Genomic DNA, 16,301 nt, shown 5'->3' with positions numbered 1-16,301 from the left:
ATTAATAACAAAATAAAAATTCGCTGCTATTAGCTGTTATCGGAGAAATCATGTAATAGTAATGCCAAAATGGCACGTGCCACGAAGCATACTTTGGCATCTATGACCTATCGAGTTACGCAAGATGTTTTGAATAGGTTGAGTAAAATATTAATATTTCAACTGTTTGCAGTCTATTGAAGCTAATGACAATAATTATAAATTATTTTTCTTTTTTGGATTATATACAGACTTTTGCACACATCCGGCCCGTTCATGTCGAGTACGAAAAAAAGTACGATCAAGAAATCGAAACCATTTCTCAAAGAAACAATCGAACTACATACTGGTTTCTGTACAGTGTTCGTCACATGAAAATGGAGAGGATGTTTAATTTAATTTAATTCAATTGAAAACAAAAATTATATTTTTAAGAAATTTCTTTATAAAAAAATTAAACCACTGCATTTTGTTTTCATGATTCTATCCTAACAGAAGCCAAAATATATGCACTAGTAATATAACATGTAGAAGTAAAGCTTGAATATATAATTTTAGTTGTTTCCACTAGTTGTTTTCCACGTTTTTTTTCCACTTTTTGTACGGAAAAACTGAACATCGCACCCCACTGTGCGATGGGGCGATGGAACGATGGATCCAATATCGTCATTGTAATGGGAAGTGTAATGGATCTGAAGTGGGTTAAATTTTAATTCGATTAAAAAAGCAATAAATCGTCCGAGTCAGTGAATTTTTTGCTTCTTATTAAAACAAACGTATTATTTAAATAACACCCGTTTCCAATTTGTCGCAAATGGATTCGCACTAATCGAGCCTTCTTCCGATCAATACGTCACAAAACAATACGATTCATAAAATGTCTACTCAATTTACCAGAATTATTCAACGTGAAAGCGTATTAATGAATGCTTATGGCAGGATTTTCAACTTTTTGGACTCGAACAATGACTCTGATTAATATTCGGACACCTTTTAAAACGCAATAACTTTTTTAAGACTCCGTTAAACGACTTGAATTATTTTTAGATAATAGAGAGACCAATGTGCTAGATTATTTATACAACACTTTTTTTTAAATTTTGCTGTTGTTTAGAATGACAAAAGAAAATAAAAAACCTTCGTTTTCTAACTTTTTTATCTCAGCCTGTACCAAAGTGCTAAGTGCTATTCTCCAATATAATTTATAGTGTCCAAATTTCGTCAGATGTAACGATGGATGTTTAATTAAAACATATAATACTCACCTTTCCAATTATACATATGTTTCAATTAATTAAGCAAATTTGGAGTGCGTCGATAAATAACAAATACTTGATAAAAAGGAAACTGATACAAATCATTGTCTTAAGTAATGGCAGAATGACTAATTTTATACAATTTCACTTTGTCTTACCTTTACTGAAATGTACAATTGGGAACTTATATATTCATCCACAAACTGTTATACTAAACAAATGAGTAATTTATTACTGCATATACAAATTTTATGCCGTAATTATTCTGTTACAAAAAGTAAACCGGCCAGAATGTTGCTGTTTTAACGAAAATGGTTTGATTTTTCTGTTTCCTTTGTTTTTTGCAGATCATTATGACGCGTGTAGAGGATCATGTAGCAATCTGAAAAAGCAAATAAAGTAGAATTTGAAAGAAACTTGAAGAAAGTAGAAACAGTAGGAGCCACGAACGGTTCGCCCCTGCCCTTAAAACGAATATTCGCTAAATCCAAGAAAATGAGCGCGATGTGATCGGAAATATAGTGAAATTCAAGAAATCAGAATCAGTAAATGAAACAAGATCGAATTCGAAGAATCCTTTCGTCGCCTGAAGCTGTATTGAATCGCAATGTCCATACTACGAAACGCGAACTCACGTCATGAGTAGTTTACAATTTACACGAACACGTTCGGAATGCTGTGGATAACATAACTCCCCAAATGGTACGAAATGTATTTCGAAATTCTGTAGAAAGATCCGAGGTATGTGTACAGATAAACACAGATAGACGAACGGTCGTCGTGTCCAGCTTTGCAGCCGTTAATCCCACCAATTCAGCCTTCGTCTCTGTAAATAAATTCCCGATACCGACATGCTCGCCCCTCGTTCGAAAATGAAAATCCCCGTTTCGCTCAATTCCGCGTGCTTGAAACCGTTACAAATGCGCTAAGTTTGTACGTTGCCAATGCACCCTGCCGCCTCGCGTCGTATCTTCGAATGTCAGAGGGTGAAGAAAAGAAAGAAAAAGAGGACGAACCCCGAGGAAAAGTAATCCCACTTGCTCGGTCGTATCATCCTTTTTATTTTTTTCTCTCTCGATTTGCGTATATACATGTACAATGGTTCAGTATCGTCACAGTGCAGCATCCCCTTACACGCTACCTAATACCGTCGGAGTCGCGTGTACATTGTGCATTCGACGAACGAACGAACGAACGAACGGACGTGATCGTGATCGTGATCGTGAACGTGAAACGTGAAACGTGAAACGTGATCGTGAACGTGAAAGCGAATTCTCTTGTTACCGAACGCGCCCCCACGGAAACGAGTTGTGGGTCGCGCGAAATGCGGCGCTGATCTCTTTCACCATTAAATCCGGGAACGTTCGCGGGCACTTGCCTTCCAATTTATTTTATGCAAACGCCGCGGCGAGACAAAAACGAATAAGATTGATATCCGCCGGGCAGAAACTGCATCACGGAAATCCAATCCGCATCAACATTTTCAATCTCGGAACTGTAATCGCTCGTCGTTGAAATAGCGTGTAGACACGGTCGGGTTCGACCGTTCGGGATCCCTTTTTTCCGTTTCGTCGGGAAAGCGTTCGGAAAAGGCGATTCGCTTGGCCTGACGGACGCAAACGGGAATTTTCGATGCAGCGGCCCCTCGCTTTCGGCGCGCCGAACAGATTCTCGATGAAAACGGAAAGGAAAGGAGACACGGCGCTGATCGAGAATGTTCCCCACCGCGTCGATGACTGTCAAGAATCGCGTTATCTCTCTCTCTCTCTCTCTCTCTCTCTCTCTCTCTCTCTCTCGATCGGTCTCTCGATTCGCTCGTCCGAGGCTCGTTTCCTTTCGCGCGGCGGCAAGAGGAGCCGCGGTACGCCGCTTCTAATCTACGAATTAGGGCCGCTTTATCGCGCGGATCTTCAAGCCGGCTCTCATCATCGACCAACGAGATCGGCCCGTGATATCGTATCGAAGATCGTTCGCTGCCGATCGCAATGACTCTGGGAATAAGAGAGCTCGAGCGAGACGCTCGCGCTCGGAGCAATCGGTGGGAGAGACGCCCAGGTACACCGAAATTGGGAATCTGGCCAATTGGATTACCCCGGCTTGCAGAACTTCGCCCGGTGTCGTCGAGCATAGATCATTAAACGCTTAGACCCTCGCCTATGTTTCCACAATTCATCCTTTTTTTCGCGGCGGCGATACCCGAGTGGGAGGATCGCCGATCCACAAATTCAGAGAATTATGGAACTTTGTTTGAACACGTAAAGGACGCGTGAAAAAAAAAACTTGACACCGATCGAATCAGCTGTTCGATTTTAGAGATCGAAATTGATGACTAAACTGCGGATCTTTATGCAAGATTTGTTGCAAGAAACGGAAGAACGTAAATATGTCTTATTTGTAATAATTAGGCTGCGGATGTTTATGCGAATGCATATTTTTGTAGAAAATATGCGGGCCAATGAGACCTGGACAGAAATTTATGTCACGATCAAATGATCCCATAAATATAGTTTTTATTTTGTATATTTTGCATACTGCATATCCTTTGCATATCTTTTATAAAGAGATATGTCGAAACGTACTGCATTGTGTCACATAGGTTCATCGCATTTTTTTTACAGAAAAAAGTTGTTGATAACAGATGCAGTTGCGTATATGATAAAAGCTAAAAAACATTTAACAGTGTTTTATCCAAGTATCGCGCATCTAACATGTGTGATCCATGATGTGTATACAGTTGCAGAAGTGCGTCAATATTCTCCACTTGTAAACGATTTAGTATCTTTTATTTAAAAAATATTTGTAATAGCACTACATACTTCGAGTAAATCTTTCGTTATCACCTGAGCCAATCTTAACGAGGTGGATTCGGGCAGCAATATTTTACTCCGCGGACTTGAAACACATAAAAATGATGCATTGGCGATTAAAAAAGTACAAGATGTTCTTCAAAATGAATCGTTAATTCAGAATACAATATTTATCAAAATCCCTATTAGAGTGCCTTTAATTGAATCGATGAAATCAGAAATTTATGGAGAAAATATTACAACATAATGGAATGCAGTTTTAACAAGAAATCCCGGTTTCAAGACAATATTCAAGATTAGTGAAATGTTCCGAGAACAAATTGTTAAAGAACTGAAAAAAATTAAAGTGTGCTAGTTGGCCAAATTCAAATATGTCACGATCACATCTTGTGATGTTGAACGTTCGTTTTCTGCCAATAAATTGATTTTAATCGATGAACATCATCGACTCACGCTTGATAATATTAACAAAATACTCGCAGCATATTGTAATTTCAACGATAATTAATTATTATTATTATGTTTAAGTAATAAAATTATTTCGACATATTTCAAGTGTATTTTGCAATTTTTTAATTTTTTTGTAATTTTTATCAATCATTTGGCAATTTTATTTCTCGTATATATTAACATATTAGTGATACATATTTCACATATGTCACTTACGTATTTTGATATATTTTATTGACACAGACTTCCGCAGTCTAATAATAACATTCGTAAGTCGAAAGTAATGTATAAGTGCGCCTCGATTCTCCTAATGTTTCTACAAAACACTCCTTTCGAAACGATCACATGTACTTTGGTTAGAATATCTCACTAATGCATACTCTTTTTCTCGCCCATCAGAGAAATATCTGCTTCGCTTGTAACAATATAAAAACACATTGTGTACAATGCGTTGGAAATGAGTTTCATAGTCGACTTTAATTTTGGTAAGATCGCGTTACTGACAGCTCAAGGGAAACATGTACGCTTGTAATAAGTGATCAAATTGTTGGAGCCGCAGTTTTGTTAATCATACATTTGCAGTTTGCAAACGTTATCGAACAGTAATAAGAATTCGGCGTGATTGCGCTTCTATATAAAAATTTTCCCCAAATTGTATTCAAGTGTTCCCTTTATTATGTTGCTCGCATAACAATCTACGAAAACGGAACTTTGCAAGATCCGCGTTTCAGCGATACCGAATCGATCTCGAACAGCCCCGTTAATTGTATCCCTTAACACGTTCCGTGCCACGTGTACCATCGATGGTACACGCTTGCACGTTTACTTAGTGAACTGAACAAATTGTTTACAAGAAATTTAGAACCGAAGAATCAATTTCCACCGCAAGAATGGGCGTTGATAAGTTTCTGTTACGTTGTTATGTGTACGAGAATTAATAATTGCACGTAATACATCAAGTTTTAGTAAAATATCAAAGTGTGAAGATTCGAGTAAAAAAAGCTCGGCACGGAACGTGTTAATGGTCATGGGATAACGAAATATACCTCGAACGAACGATTTGCTCTAACAGAGGTGTTTACAAAAGTTCGTAAAGCCCGGATAAATTTAACGATTGTAGCCAAGTTACCGCCGCCTTTAACTTTGCAAACTATTCCCGATCGACTACCATCTATCACGATTCACCCTTTCCTTGGCAATCCGCTCTGATTTCTGGAGCAAAGGTATCGTTTGTTTTGGTCGACGCGGTTTTCAACGACGATTTGAATCTAGGTACCGGGGTCTAACGTTAATCCTGAGAAATGCGTTGATATCGACGCAGCGGCGTACGCAATTCTCTCGGTGCACCTGGAGACATCGGCCGAACAGACGTTCCACGGCAAACAAAGTCAAGACACGAAACGTTCAGATTCGAAACTGTGCGATCGTTCTAGAGGAACGATCCCCGTGTTGATCCAACGTCAATTAAACGTCCGTGTCTTCTTCGGATCGATCCGAAGAACGTTCGCCGAGTCCGGTGCAAGAGCGGCACCGCTATGTTCGCGGACTATCGCCGACGACCTTCGTCATCTAACAGGGCGCAGGCTGCACAGTCGATCGCCTATCGGATTCCACCGATTCATGATCCGATCGTGAATAGCTTCTTACGCCCTTTGACACGTCCGATATGTTATCGACCTGTACCGCGCGATCGCCGAGGCACAAAAGGTCGGCTTTGGTCTTGCCAAGTTTCGAGCTTCCGCCGGGGAAGCTTCGCAGATCCAATGAACCGGAATCGTGGAACCTCGGCGCACTGTTTTAACGCTAAACCTACCGAGGTCCAAAAGCGAGTAACAAGAATTGCCTGATAAGAATAGAGTTCGTTCAAATTTTGCACAATTTTGATGACAACGTATGACCGAATAAGAAAATATATTCGACAATTTTTAATGGGAACAGCTTTGGTGATTTCGATAATTATGAAATCAGAAATATGAAACCGGTCGTTTGACCGACCCTGGTAGGTTTAATGATAAACACTCGCGCGCACCGGCGCATTGCTACCGATAATCCGTTAACAATCGCTTCGCTTGTGCGAACGTTTGCAGTACTTTCTAGAATCGAACCATAAGCCGTGATACCGTTCATAAATCACTGGACACGAGCACCAATTGTGTCAAGGAACATGCAAATTCAGATATGCAAGTATATCTTGTCCGATTATGCTATCATAAAGCAATTTTTTATGCTCTCCTTTTTTCGATTTTTAGAAATTGATTGCTAACGAGTACACGATTACGCAATTCCATCTGCGACGGATCCAATTGAATGGAAGTAAATTATGAATAACAGATTCAAAATCGATTGATTTGATTCTTTCGTGTTCGGTGCAACAAATAATTAAATCAGAAACGAAGATTAAAGACAATATTAAAAATATTCACCATATTGGTGACACAATATTTGAGACTGTTCGCAGTTTAAACTCGACTGCATTCCGGAAGAAATTATTCGAATGCGACGCAATTTAGGTTTTTGATGCGCGGAAGATCCTTTAAAAAGCTAATAGGAAAATAGAATGACATTGAAAAGTTAGGTGAATACATTATCTTCGTAGGCGTTTGATTTGTTTTTGTTCGGTATCAGAAAGAGTAAATTAAAATTATTTACTAAAAATTTATTATTAAAAATTTCGGAAACGTTTATCATAGAAATCAAACAACATTTGAGTCTGCTTTCAAGACACGTTTGTTAATGTAGCCCGTGATTTATGAACGAGAGTGTACATACACTGTCGCTCGAAAGTACGTTGATCGCTTACCAATTTAGTTATTTATTATTAAGTGATTATTGCTAAATTTTTTTTTTATTCTATTGTGAATGCATGTACATGTAATGTACCATGATAACATCGAATTGAAAAATTTAAATATTTAAATCCTTTAAATAAGTAAAAGTTTACGCAAGAGAAAGATTGAACGAAAAAACATTTATTTTTTAAAACATTTATGAGAAGTTTTGCAATCAGAGTGGAGTCCAATTGACAACGAAGTGATGAAAAAACTAACAGCTAGAACGCCACAACTAATAAATGCGATTGTAAAAGCACACGGGGGATATATTGATAAGAAGAAGATACAATTGTTTTCTTATTATTATTGGTGAGTGATTTGATTAATTATTGGTTAAACGCGATTTCTGATATTGTGGCGTACGTGAAATTTAATCGAGTTTATTAAAGATTTCGCAAATGTTTTTTTTTTCAATAGTTAGTAAGAGTTAAGGAAAGGTGTCCACATACTTTTGAGCGGCAGTGTAGATCCGATGGATCATAAAGTCACGTGCGAACTCGTGGACATTCCTGTTTACAGAGGCAGGCCGCAATCAGATTTCTGCGAACGGACGTCAAAGATTTGCAAAGTCCGGGAACCGCCTCCATCGTGCGCGATGGAACATTACAAACAATTCTATTCGGCGTCTAATAAGAGAGGCGACACGACGAAAAAGTCTGATTTACGTTCTACGCCGATAAGATTGTCTTGCAACTGGTAGAACGGAATTCTTTATCAATTCCAGTATGCGTGTAAGTACGAAAAATCCGAAATAGAAATACGGGCCGAGTGGGATCTACTTAGATCGAGTGGAATTCATGCCGGGCGTCCCTGGTGTCCGGATATTTAAATTTTCTTGAAAGGGCCATTTGTTTAGCGTGTGACGCGATCGCGCCCGTTCATCTTGAAAAATTGCCGGCGCTTCGGCGAAATCCAGAGGCAAATTTGTGCGGTTCCCGGGACGAGTCCGCTCCGTCCTGCTCCGTTCCGTGCCGCCGCGCGCGTCGGATCATTTTGTTTTCTCCGCATTGAAATGACTTGTTGCTGCCCGTGGCTGGGATCGCGTTGAAGATTCAATTTGTTTTGAAACGATAACACGGACGCGGACGCTTGCTCAACAGAAGCCACGGATCGCGCGAGCGTATACGCGAGCCTCTTCAGATCTAGCTGATACAATGGTAACTCGATAAAACGCGAGCGTCATCGTGTGCAGATCGTCTTATCCGGTTTCGTTGGTAGTTGTTCGCCCCGTAATACGATTAGAGAAGATATCCGCGCTTGAGAATTCGAACCAGAGTTCGCGCGTCCGTCGCACCGACGTCGACGTCAGTCTCATTCCGCTCGTTACCTCGCGCCGGCTAACGCACCGAACATTTTCCGTCGACAAAATTCTCGTTCAGATCGTGAACACAACACGCTGCTCTACCTCCCGTTAATTCGAAGTTCCGATCCACACGTTTCTTGGCCAACACGAATGGATGCCGTGCGACTTGCCACGCAGGTAAAGAAACATCCAGTACCGATTACATACATACATACATCTGTCTCTTCCGCTACGGAGTCGACTATTTTAAACGGTCGCGATAAGAAATCCGTCCGACGATTAGATTCTCGAGAAACGTGCCCGATTCCGTGTAATGCGTACCGTCTAATATGTACTTACGTCGTTTTTCGTTTCGCTCGCGAGCACGCTGACTGACCGGCCTCCTTTAAGATTCTAACGAAACGAAGAACCGCTCCGAGGAGAAACGCTCTCGACCTAAAGCGATCAAATTCGACAACTCGCTCGACAACGTGTGCTTAAACACCGCGGCGGCGTGTACATACACGCAATCTACGTTTGCACGATACGTACACCACGCGTCTCTTGTGCACGTCCAGCCTGTCCAATTATCAAGCCCAACCTCGAACAGTCGACCAGCGTTGTTTGAAGCCGAGTCTTGAACATCTATGTTTCTTGATCCATCCGAATAATAGGATTGATTACGATGATGAGAAGGGAAACTTGTTGGGTGGCCAACCCGGGATCTATTCTACGTTTCTTTGTCTGTTCGTTAGTATCCGTTTGAAAATAATCGTTAAGACTCTGAGTGATTGATTGATTGATTCACGCTAGTTGGTCTCGTTAAACTGTTATCCTCTCACAGCGTTTCTCTCTCTCTTTCTCTCTCTCTCTCTCTCTCTTCCTCTCTTTCTCGTTCTTTCCCCTTCGTTTTCAAATCGAAAAAATCCACGGTTCGGCGACAGGTTCGACAAGTCTTCGAATCACGAGCGCCGACGTTTAGTTTGCGAATCCGTGCGGCGAAATAGTGCCGTTTTTTATAAATAGACGAGTACTATAGTCCCTAGCGAGTAGATCGGTAGACAGATAAGCGTGAGGTCGCGAATACGTTCGATTTTTGAAAAATTTGGTCTCGTCGATCGGATAATAATCGTCCCATTGTCTTGTATTCCCTCGTGTAAAGCCTCGTTTTTTCTAGCTCGATCAAACTTCCATGCTCCCGCCGGCGCGGCTCTCGGCGAACTCGGGCGGAGAAACAAACTTCGGAAGATTCGACGACCAAATATCATTCCGCTCGTCGTCTCCAATATTACTTCCGATGGTCTTGGCCGTCGTACCGCGGCCAATTTAGCCCCTGTCCCGCAGAATCAATCTGAACCTGGTGTCGTCGCTTCGTTCTTGGGGTACGCCTCGGCCCGGCGTTCAGCCGAGCGTTGAATCGCTCGCACGCGGGACAAATCTTGGGCAATCTGAACGAGGCTCCGCCGTTTAAAGGATTCATTCGGTGGAGGCAATGAGTAAAGAACATTCGAAAGAGGAATGCGTGACATTGTCGCTCTAGTAGCCCGATTAATCTGAATAATACTCGTACATGTACAATGTTCACGGGAAGTTGATTCTACTCTTTACTCTACCAATTGCGATCGGTCCCGGAAGGAGAATCTTCGGGCAGCAGCAGTTTCTTGCACCGCCGACGACGGTTCCGGGACCCTCCGAGTGCCGTTTTTTTTTCTCCGTAATCTGGAACCGGGCGATCGTCGATCCCGGCAAAGAAGACACCAACTATACCGAACAACCGACTCGTTCAGCTAAATCAGACCAAAGAGGAACGTGGAACTCTATTTAATCACGACAAAAAACGAACACGTTGTAATGATTCCAACGATTCTCCTCGGTGTCCGTGCCGGGCTTCGGCTGCTCCGAGTTGTCGCCAGCCGTGCCGGAACCGCAGCTCCCGGCCAGCTTGAATCCCTGTTCCTGGAGCATGTCGAACGCCTGCTCGATGCAGCTGTGCTTCAGGAAGAACCTGGACGTGTAACGATCCGAGGTACCATGGTCAGGGTCCCGGCTCTCGTTCAACGTCTCGCGGAACACGTCCCTGCAGAGAGTCACGCGGCCGCACACAAGTATCCGCGACAGCTTTCTGAACTTCACGTCCGGCAGGCCTTCGCGGCCGAACGCGAAACTGCCGCGATAGCCGACGGTAATGTACCCGGTCAGTCTTTTTCCCGTCGAGCTCGTAAACTTGTTCTCCAAAATTGCACGCTCTAGCCCAGGTAGACCGTAGAAATTCGCCTCCTGCTTCAGCCTCTCCTTCTCCCGGAACTCTTCGGGCAGGACCAACGCCTGATTCCGCAGAAAGTCGAGAACATAACGGAAAAGCACCCCGTCCCGGTCCAGGAAGTATCTGCCCTTCCGGTCCTTCTCGACCGGCGTTTTCCCGGAAAACAAAGTGGCGAGACGAGAGTTGCTCTCCCGGGTGAGGGTGGTCAGCGCGGTGGTGTAAATTATACCGCCCACGTTCAGCTCCACCACGCCTGGCACGGCTTCCTGTTGCTGTTCCGGCTGCTGTTGATCCACCATGCTTCTGGTATGTCGGTTCGACCCGTCGCGCGAATCCAGTCAACGACAACCGTGTGCGAGTCGGCTAGAAACAGCGGTGGTCCTCGGATTGATTGTGAGGCTGCGAGCGAACAGTGTCGCTCGAGAGAGACAGAGAGAAAGAGAGAGAGAGCGAGACAAACAGAGGGAAAGAGGGAGAAGGAGAATGAGAAAGAGAGAGAGAGAGAGGGGAGAAAAGGGGAAAACCACAATCGTGCGGCCACTTTCTGTTTATTCTCGTTGGTGCGACGACGGGATCGGCTTCACCTCACAATGTAACACTTCCGAAACACAACACACGGTCACAGAAGCGGCGAGGGTCGCGTGAACAATAAGAATGGGATGCACGGGTCGGTGACCGAGGACAGCTGAGGCTGCGACGAGGTTGTTGGACACCAAGGATGGATCTGACCCCGAAAGTGTGCTCTCTCGGGTCCAAGAACGAGAAGGACTGACGATGAGAGACTGCGCCTACGATCGGTCGAGGAAGGCCGAGCTCAGCTCGGCTTCGTCGCTGCGCTTCCTCTCCTAGGCCACTTCGCGCGCGCGGCAGGACGCACCACTCGTGTGTATGTTGCGAGGACTGACACGCTGGCGCAGAAGGTGCACCGAGAACGCGCGCCGATCCTCGAAAACCAGAGGGAAACGCGCGCACCACCCCCTCGTCATTCGATCACCGCTCGCGAAGACCAGTCCGCGTGTTACCGTCACTATGTATGTCCCAAAGAATCCCACTTTAATTGATTACTGTTAAATTCCATCCGCTGATCCCTTTGAGCCCACGCTCCGCTGGACTCCCCATCGAATTCACTCTACTCCTTGACAACATTCTGATCGAACGAACTCCGCCGGCGAGGAAAGAGTTCGCGTCCGCTGATCCGATTACCCATCCACTGTTACGTGAACTTCCCATCTTGCCACGCAACTGCCCTTTGGTTTCATAGACTCCGGTAATTGATGGTTCCGCTTTTAGCCCTGTTGCTTCGAAACTTCGCCCTTTGAGCGATATCGAGTTTTCGAGATATACCATTCAATTCGACAATTTCCATGCGCATACAAATAGTTCATTACATCGTATATATATTCACGAATAGCAATGAAAGTATTTGATTTTTACTATTTTATACTAATATTGCACTGCGCGGCGCATCCGGCGCGGCGGTACCACCAAGGGTCTCAGAGAAATAAGTCATCGTAGAAGTGGGAGTAGATAACGCATGGGCCGGGAGTCCCGTACAGCGGCGTGGCGCACCTACCGTGTGAACATTATAATTACGAACGATCAGACATAGACTCTGCGTCGCGATCGTAGTTCAGAATTATAATGTTCACCCGGTAGACGCGGCACGCCGCTGTACGAGAGGTCAAAGTGTTAAATCTAATCTTTCGGTATTCTTTAAAATAAAATCGAATGCCACATCTAAAAGTGAATGATTTATGTTTATATGTATAAAAGCCTTGATGATCGCGAACGTAAATCTCAATTAGTATGCGATAAAACCGTGTATCACGGTGTACATTCATACATGCATACATACATACTTATACATACGTGCGTACGCGTGTATTTGTGGAAGCATATGGCGTCACCCCCGCCGCTATCCCTTCCGTGTGATCAGCTGGTTTCACGAATGACCGAAGCAGCGCGCCGGCGCGCCAGTCAGTCGAACTTGGTTCGTGAATTGTGTGGCCTGCGATGGCTGCTGTTAACAACGTGAAATTGTTGCGATCTTTCTTCATTGTGTATTGCAATCCAGTACGTTCCAATCATTATCAAAGAAGCTCGATCACGGGACAGAACCCGATGTAAATGAGTAATCTTTGTGGTGTTTCCCCGCAGATCAACGCATGTGAACAACTCAGCCTTTCATCGTCCGTCGGAAACTGGGACGACAATTCCGCGGGATAGATCATTTTTCTAGTAACAATTTGGGTCCATTCAAGTGTCGTTCCAAAACGCGACGCGTACGAAATGACAGAGCCGCGCAAACGAAATTTGCAAGAAGAGCCCAGAGGAAACATTCTCAGGAACCATTCGTGGAGTAATGGACCGGACGAGGATGAATTTGGAGGTGAAAATGGACTGCTCGACGGCAATAATGCTAGTCCAAGGTTCGTCGTTTTATTAAGCCGAGTATATTTACGTCTATTCGTAATCGGAGAATGCGATGAAATCATTGTTACGGTCTTCTCCCATTTAGCTCTGTGTAATCGTTTAATCAGTAATGGGCGGTAATGCGACTTTTGTATCACTGATTTTTCTTTGTCATTTGGTTCATGTCATCTGTTTTCTATGGGCTATTGCACTTGATATCATATCGTTGAAGATACGTTATTTAACTACATAGATGCGGTCCTAGTACTAGTTCCTCCAGAAAATTATTTATTGCTTACTAAGGAAGTTCGTGCTATGTAAATTTGTACAGAGCTGAAAATTAAGTTTGGTTTTTTAATTTCTATGAAAATTTTTCTCCTGTTATAGTCACTCTCAATCGTCACCAATTACTAACATGACTACGTTCGCAGAAGAAAAGATGCGTAGAAAATTGAAGTTCTTCTTTATGAATCCTATTGAGAAGTGGCAGGCAAAGCGTCGTTTTCCATATAAATTTATTGTTCAAGTGGTTAAAATTGTGTTGGTTACCACACAGCTGTGTCTATTTGCTCATAGCAATTACATGCATGTAAACTATGCTTGGGATAATCGATTAGCATTCTCTCATTTATTCCTCCAAGGATGGGACGCTATGCAAGAGGTAATATATTATTATAATATAGCCAGTGCATAAAATTTGCAGTTTTATTAAAATTTTAATTTGATCACTCTTGTTTCCAGGTACCAGCTTATCCACCAGCTACAGGTCCATTTGCAATCTACAAACAAGAAGACTTCTATAGTACAATCGATTTTGCTTTGAATGGTTATTACAATCTTAGTAATGCAATTGGATCATATTCGTACACTGCAGAAGATAACTCGGTAGTCCCAGCTGTCCTATGTTTATATCATTACAAAGAAGTTATCATATTTGGTTTCAACGAAAGTTATGTGTTCGACAAAGAGATTATAGAAACATGCATTAATGTAACTCATCAATTTTACAAAGAATTCAATACGTCAAAGCACTTTTTATCTGAACAAAATATCAAAGTAAATTTTTCAGCCCTTGTCAGCGCACATTTAAAATTTGCCTTAAAAACAGTTAACTTAAAAGCTGCTGGACCAATGACACCACCAGATTGTTATGAATTTAATATTCAAATTATTTTTGATAATCGTGATTTCGATGGGCAAATGTTGCTCTCGCTAGACACAGTACCAAGAAGATTGGAATGCAAAGGTGACACGCGTTATATCACCCACAGTCGTATCGAGGCAGCTTTAAGGACATTACTCAATTTGTTAGTTATTCTAATTTGTACTACGTCTCTTGTTTTGTGTTCAAGATCTATATATAGAGCTCAACTACTGAAATTCGAAACCATGAGTTTCTTTAAGAAAACATATGGCAAAGTATTGAGTCTCGAAGGAAGAATAGAATTTTTAAATCTATGGTACGTAATGATTATTGTAAACGATCTGTTAATCATCATTGGCTCGGCTGTGAAAGAACAGATCGAACGAAAACAATTCAGCAGAGATAATTGGGATGTATGCAGTATATTTCTAGGGACAGGTAATTTACTTGTTTGGTTCGGTGTTCTGCGTTACCTTGGTTTCTTCAAAACATATAACGTTGTTATTTTGACGTTAAAGAAAGCTGCCCCAAAAGTGGCAAGATTTTTGCTTTGTGCGATTCTCATTTACGCTGGTTTTACGTTCGCTGGTTGGCTGATTTTGGGCCCATATCACATGAAATTTCGATCACTTGCCACAACATCTGAATGTTTATTTGCACTTATAAATGGTGATGACATGTTCGCCACATTTACCATAACGTCCTTTAAATCACCAATGCTATGGTGGTACTCTAGAATCTATTTATACACGTTTATTTCATTGTACATTTATGTGGTTTTAAGTTTATTCATTTCTGTGATAATGGATGCCTATGACACAATCAAGGTTTATTATCGTGACGGATTTCCGAAAAACGATTTGCATACGTTCATAGCAGCGTGTACAGACGAAGCGTCTAGTGGTCTTTATAGGGATGATACTGAAAGGAATGATCTGACAGAGCTCCTCGATCGCTTTTGTTGTTGTCGGAAAAGGCCCTTTTATGGGTCGTTTTCAGGATCAAATTCGGAATTTCCGACAAAGCCGGAACAAACATGTGGAGGAGCAATCTGTATATAGTGCTATCCTGAACAATAATGCATTAATTAAATATTACGGTTCTACGGCAAATACTCGGTATTACCACGACAATGTTGTCGCCTAAAATATTTTTACCAAATTGTACTGCATTTATTCAAATGATTTAATTACCTCCTTTTAGATGCCATTTGTGTATCTTGTGTTTATTGTATAGCTTAAATGTAAATGGCGCTAGACTTCCGTTCATGTTCGTTTTATCTTTGTTTTATATTATAAGATTGAATGTTTTATTGAAGATATTTTTATATTTTGTATTATACCGTTTAAAATAATAAAGACCATGTGTATGTAGAACTGTTACTATGAAGTATAAATACAGTATGATTTGTGAAGTATTCATGATATTGGAAATAAGTATAAATAACGGTTTCTGCCAAGAAGTTTGGTCATGCTAATTTTAAGAATAATGTGTATTTTGTCTGATCAATGAACATTTACATATGCGTTACATACATGTCAAATTTAGAATGGTTCATGTATAATGCACTATATTGTATATACACAAACAACTGTACCTAATAGTCATTGATTTTTGACAAACCGATTCATTCAAGATGTAAGTAGAACATGTAATAATTTTACCATGTCATCTTACACAGTGTACATTGTACATGACATCTTAATATTTATGTATATTTGATTTATTAAATGTGTTTTATTCGAAATAAACGAGATTAATAAAAAAAAAATATATTTATAATATTTACAATGAAGTACACTAAATAATTGTAACTTTTTTTCAACTACTCTCTTGTTTTCTCCTTTCCCTGTTTCTAATGTACACTTGTTATTAAA

The 16,301-nt window shown here is 41.6% G+C and overlaps 2 protein-coding genes and 1 long non-coding RNA gene across 6 annotated transcripts in view; 1 reads left to right on the top strand and 2 right to left on the bottom strand.

Moving 5' to 3' along the window:
• The window catches only part of LOC117224045 (mucolipin-3), an 85,489-nt gene extending 69,683 nt beyond the window's left edge, over nucleotides 1-15,806 (top strand). The window contains exons 1-4 of one of the 4 annotated variants that reach the window (XM_033476703.2): nucleotides 8,381-8,803; nucleotides 13,026-13,297; nucleotides 13,668-13,941; nucleotides 14,022-15,806. In XM_033476703.2, coding sequence (XP_033332594.1) covers nucleotides 13,158-13,297; nucleotides 13,668-13,941; nucleotides 14,022-15,485 — 1,878 coding nt within the window. In that variant the 5' untranslated portion in view covers nucleotides 8,381-8,803; nucleotides 13,026-13,157 and the 3' untranslated portion in view covers nucleotides 15,486-15,806. The other 3 variants (XM_076526906.1, XM_033476702.2, XM_033476704.2) reach the window with 3 other exon arrangements.
• Ktl (BTB/POZ domain-containing protein Ktl) lies at nucleotides 2,277-11,167 on the bottom strand. Its single transcript, XM_033476707.2, has one exon. It carries the CDS (start codon nucleotides 11,165-11,167, stop codon nucleotides 10,427-10,429), a length of 741 nt encoding a protein of 246 aa, XP_033332598.2. The 3' UTR covers nucleotides 2,277-10,426.
• On the bottom strand, nucleotides 13,303-13,834 carry LOC143260668 (uncharacterized). The gene is made up of 2 exons (XR_013034953.1): nucleotides 13,696-13,834; nucleotides 13,303-13,613 (listed from the first exon to the last, which is right to left on the bottom strand). It is a non-coding gene; the product is annotated as an uncharacterized LOC143260668 (long non-coding RNA).
• Nucleotides 15,807-16,301: the final 495 nt, after the last annotated feature.

Source organism: Megalopta genalis, chromosome 16 (genome assembly GCF_051020955.1).
Source record: "Megalopta genalis isolate 19385.01 chromosome 16, iyMegGena1_principal, whole genome shotgun sequence".
NCBI lineage: Eukaryota > Metazoa > Arthropoda > Insecta > Hymenoptera > Halictidae > Megalopta > Megalopta genalis.
Note: the sequence above shows the minus strand (reverse complement) of the source record. Positions and strands in the feature narration are given on the sequence as shown.

What these genes read in the sequence shown, in the direction of transcription:
- Ktl (XM_033476707.2), bottom strand. Translation starts at nt 11,167, where the DNA reads ATGGTGGATCAACAGCAGCCGGAACAGCAACAGGAAGCCGTGCCAGGC.